General features: G+C 41.7%; 1 protein-coding gene across 1 annotated transcript in view; it reads left to right on the forward strand.

Moving 5' to 3' along the window:
- Positions 1–756: 756 nt before the first annotated feature.
- Positions 757–3,886, forward strand: part of LOC119317695 (probable amino acid permease 7) — a 24,286-nt gene continuing 21,156 nt past the window's right edge. The window contains exons 1-4 of the mRNA XM_037592182.1: positions 757–865; positions 953–1,075; positions 1,857–2,099; positions 2,517–2,610. Of these exons, the coding sequence (XP_037448079.1) occupies positions 976–1,075; positions 1,857–2,099; positions 2,517–2,610 (437 nt within the window). The 5' untranslated portion in view covers positions 757–865; positions 953–975. The remainder of the gene's footprint in view (positions 866–952; positions 1,076–1,856; positions 2,100–2,516; positions 2,611–3,886) is intronic.

The following is a 3,886-nucleotide window of genomic DNA, read 5'->3' on the forward strand; positions in this document are numbered from 1 at the left end:
ATGCAGAGCGGGAAACTGCGGACACAAAAGTATACAAACCGACAAAAAAATATTCGGGAGCAGTCAATTTATGCGAGGCAAATAACTGGAAAAACTGCACTTGACAATTTGTTCGGGGAGCAGACGACGCAACAACTAGAGGCTTGATTGCTTCACAACGAATCGATCTTATTGTTCCAGCGCCAACGTCATCAACGTTTCGCAGGTTTCTTTAAGAAAAAGAGTTAGTAATTCTATTGTTTACCGGCATGATTCAGGCATGATTCAGGCTTGTGACACAATTGACACATATGTGCATTAGCTCGGACGGTTCTCGCATAGGATAGTTGGTTCACTATCCGTCAATCAACATAGATGTGCAGGGGAGGTGCATAGCCTAAAATATGGCACAAGTGTGATCAATCGGGATTATAAATTGAGGCTTTTCTCAAATTGTGGTCAATTCTGTCGTAAGCGTGAACCACGGGTGTAAGAAATGAAATTAATTCTAAGAAAAATGGTTGATCGGTGCAGGTAGACCTAGCACTATGTTTGAACACCTGCACGCACGTTGCCCGTGAGTGCCGCACGATGCAACCACCATTTTATTTTGAGTGGAACACCAGTTCCTCTGCTGTTTTTCAGTAGACAGAGTCCAGTAGATCGATTTTGACATGCTCACAGAGCAGCCACTGCACGGAACGGTAGAGGACACGACTGACGATCAAATGCCACAAATGCCTTTGCACTATCTGCCTGCGGTCCACGAGATGATGTGGTGGACTCTGGATCGGGAGCGCCGAAGCAGAGCAACTTTTTGATGTTTGATTTGTAGGGTTCTGTTCTATTCTATTCTACTGCCAGACCAACCATCGCGAGGGATTTGGTGAGAGCGGAATCTTTCTTTTCTTTATACTCCTATATGAGTAGCTGACATTCACTGGCACTAATGTCCCGGACAAACATTCCAAAGAGAAAACAGGAGAAAGAGAAGCCATGGGAGGAAGGGGTGGCGACCCCCAAACAGGGCCGCTGCTGGAGAAGCTCCCGGAGTCCTCTCGCAGTTCATCCGAGGAGCATCCGGTCAAAAGAACCGGTAGGCCCTCTTGTCTAATCAGCTGCTCCGTCACAAGATTACATATCTTGATTTCACCCGTTCGTTAGAAATCCCCATGCCTGAAACCTCTGGGATGAACTTCGTTGTGTTCATGGTAGTACCACTCTGGCAGACGGCGCCTGGTTTATTCATGCATGTGAAATCGTATACGGCAAACCATCTGCCATGGGGTGTATAATCCACCGGCTAGCTCCGTTGAGAGCATCCATGTCCGCCACATACCCGCATAATCGCTCGCTGGAGATTGGCCAAACTGCCAGCAGACGGGTCACCACTCACCACCACTCGATAGGATTGTTGTAATATCGCATTCACTTGACAGCGCCATTTGCACTCTGGACACGGCCGGCAGCAACAACGACCGACGCGAGACGAACAGCCACAATTCCCCAACATGCAATTGCTTGCTCGTGTGCACTCTGGATTCTAGTCTAAGGCCTTGTTTATTTGGACTTTTGCTTCTGTTTTTGTAACTTTTTCACTTTGGCCCTAAAAAACCATAAAAGCTTCTAAATATGTGCTTTTAGAGTTTTTCTAGCTTTTGAAGCTAAATGTTGTTATATCGATTCATCAAAAGCCATAAAAGCTTTAAAAGCATTTATTTAGGAGCTTTTGTGGGTTTTTTGTCAAAGTGGAAAAACTTCAAAAGCAGAAGTAAAAACCCAAACAAACAGGGCCTAAATTACTACGGCCGGATTTTTTTTTGAGGAATACCGTCGGAAATTTTGATTGATTGATTATTTGAGTTTTGGATGGACAGGCACGGTATGGACGGCGTCCGCGCACATCATCACGGCGGTGGTCGGCTCCGGCGTGCTGTCGCTGGCGTGGAGCGTGGCCCAACTCGGCTGGGTCAGCGGGCCGACGGCCATCGTGTTCTTCGCGGGGGTCACCGTGGTGCAGTCCTCCCTGCTCGCCGAATGCTACATTTCTCGAGGAGATCCGGAGCGTGGCAGCGGCGTCAGGAACAAGTCTTACATGGACGCCGTGAAGTTTTACCTAGGTGATGTGATGATAACCATAACTAGCTACTTCCTCTGTCGAGTTTATTAGTTTTATCGTATTTTATGCCAAACTTTGATAGTAAATTTAACTAATAAAACATAAGTTTTATTGCATTAAAAATAATACCGTTCGAAACTTCTTTCGAATAGAAAGCCAATGGTATAAATTTTATGGTGTGTAACTTATATTTTGATAGTAAAAAGTCAGTGATCAAAGTTTGACCAAAAATACAATGAGGACTTTTCATGAGAAACAATATATTGGTCCCAGCTGTGAGTTGTGTTTAATGACATCAATTGTCTATAAATGCTGTTAGTTTCCAGGGCAAAATTAAAGATCGCTAGCTTTGTGAACACTACAGATTATGCACAGATAGCGACTGAGTTTTGATATGCATAATATTACATCGGCGCAGGTGAGAAGAGACAGATGTTGAGCGGATTTTTCCTTAGCATCAGCCTGTTTGGGAGTGGCGTGGTGTACACTCTCACCACAGCCACTAGTATGAGGTAAAATATATCTAAACATAGTACTTGACATATATATGATCTCAGTGCTGTGTGACAACCACACGAGTTTATTGGTTGTAATGTAGAACCATGCCATGCTAAGAAATAATGATGTCAAACAAAGACAAGAAGGTAAACTAGTGTGAAGAGCTTAATGATGGCCTTTTTCATGCCGTCTATGACATGCTAACAAATAAATATGTCATACAAGGCTGAAAAGATAAACTAGTTTCAAGGGCTTAGTAATGGCCTTTTTCATGCCGTCTATGACATGCTAAGAAATAATAATGTTAAAAAAATGTGAAAAGGTAAACTAGTGCAATGGCTTAGTGATGGTCTTTTTCATGACATCTTTGACATGGCAAGAAATAATGATGTCAAACAAGGCCGAAAAGGTAAGCTAGTGTCAAGTGCTTAGTGATGGCCTTTTTCATACCGTCTATGACTTGCTAAGAAATAATGATGCCAAACAAGTGTGAAAAGGTAAACTAGTGTCAATGGCTTAGTGATGGCTTTTTCATGCCGTCTTTGACATGGCAAGAAATAATAATGTCAAACAAGGCCGAAAAGGTAAACTAGTGTCAAGGGCTTAGTGATGGCCTTTTTTCATGCCGTCTGTGACATGGTATGAAATAATGATGTCGAACAAGGTTGAAAAGGTAAAGTAGTGTCAAGGGCTTAGTGATGGCCTTTTTCATGTCGTCTATGACATGGTAAGGAATAATGATGTCAAACAAGGCCGAAAAGGTAAACTAGTGTCAAAGGCTTAGTGATGGACTTTTTCATGACTCTAGAGGTCATCCAGTAGTGGCTAGTGTAATATAACCAATAATGTAGTGGGTGAATGAGCGCTTAACCAAAAAAGAGTTTAAAGCAAAGTGCTTTGCATAAGATAAAATGTGTATGCAATTTAATCTAGAGCTACACTATGCCACACATTGTCATTACTTGTTTCGGCACCCAAAAAAACACTTTTTTTTATTTCATTGGCACACTGTCTGGTCATGCCGTGTTCCAATCATCTTCAAAATGTTTGGATTTTCAGACCAAAATGAATGGCCATTCAGGTTCCTAGCAACCTTATGATCCTGTGCAAATTAAAATAATCATTTTGCACTAAATTTATATTTGTAGAACTTAGTTTTATTACTTAGTCCACATAATTAACGACATAATAGTTTAAATAAATAAATTATGTTTTATTTTACTATTCAGTTATAATGTATACCACTAAAGCATTTGTTACTTCTAAATTTATATTGTATGGATGACAACA

Source organism: Triticum dicoccoides, chromosome 6A, assembly GCF_002162155.2.
Source record: "Triticum dicoccoides isolate Atlit2015 ecotype Zavitan chromosome 6A, WEW_v2.0, whole genome shotgun sequence".
Lineage (NCBI taxonomy): Eukaryota > Viridiplantae > Streptophyta > Magnoliopsida > Poales > Poaceae > Triticum > Triticum dicoccoides.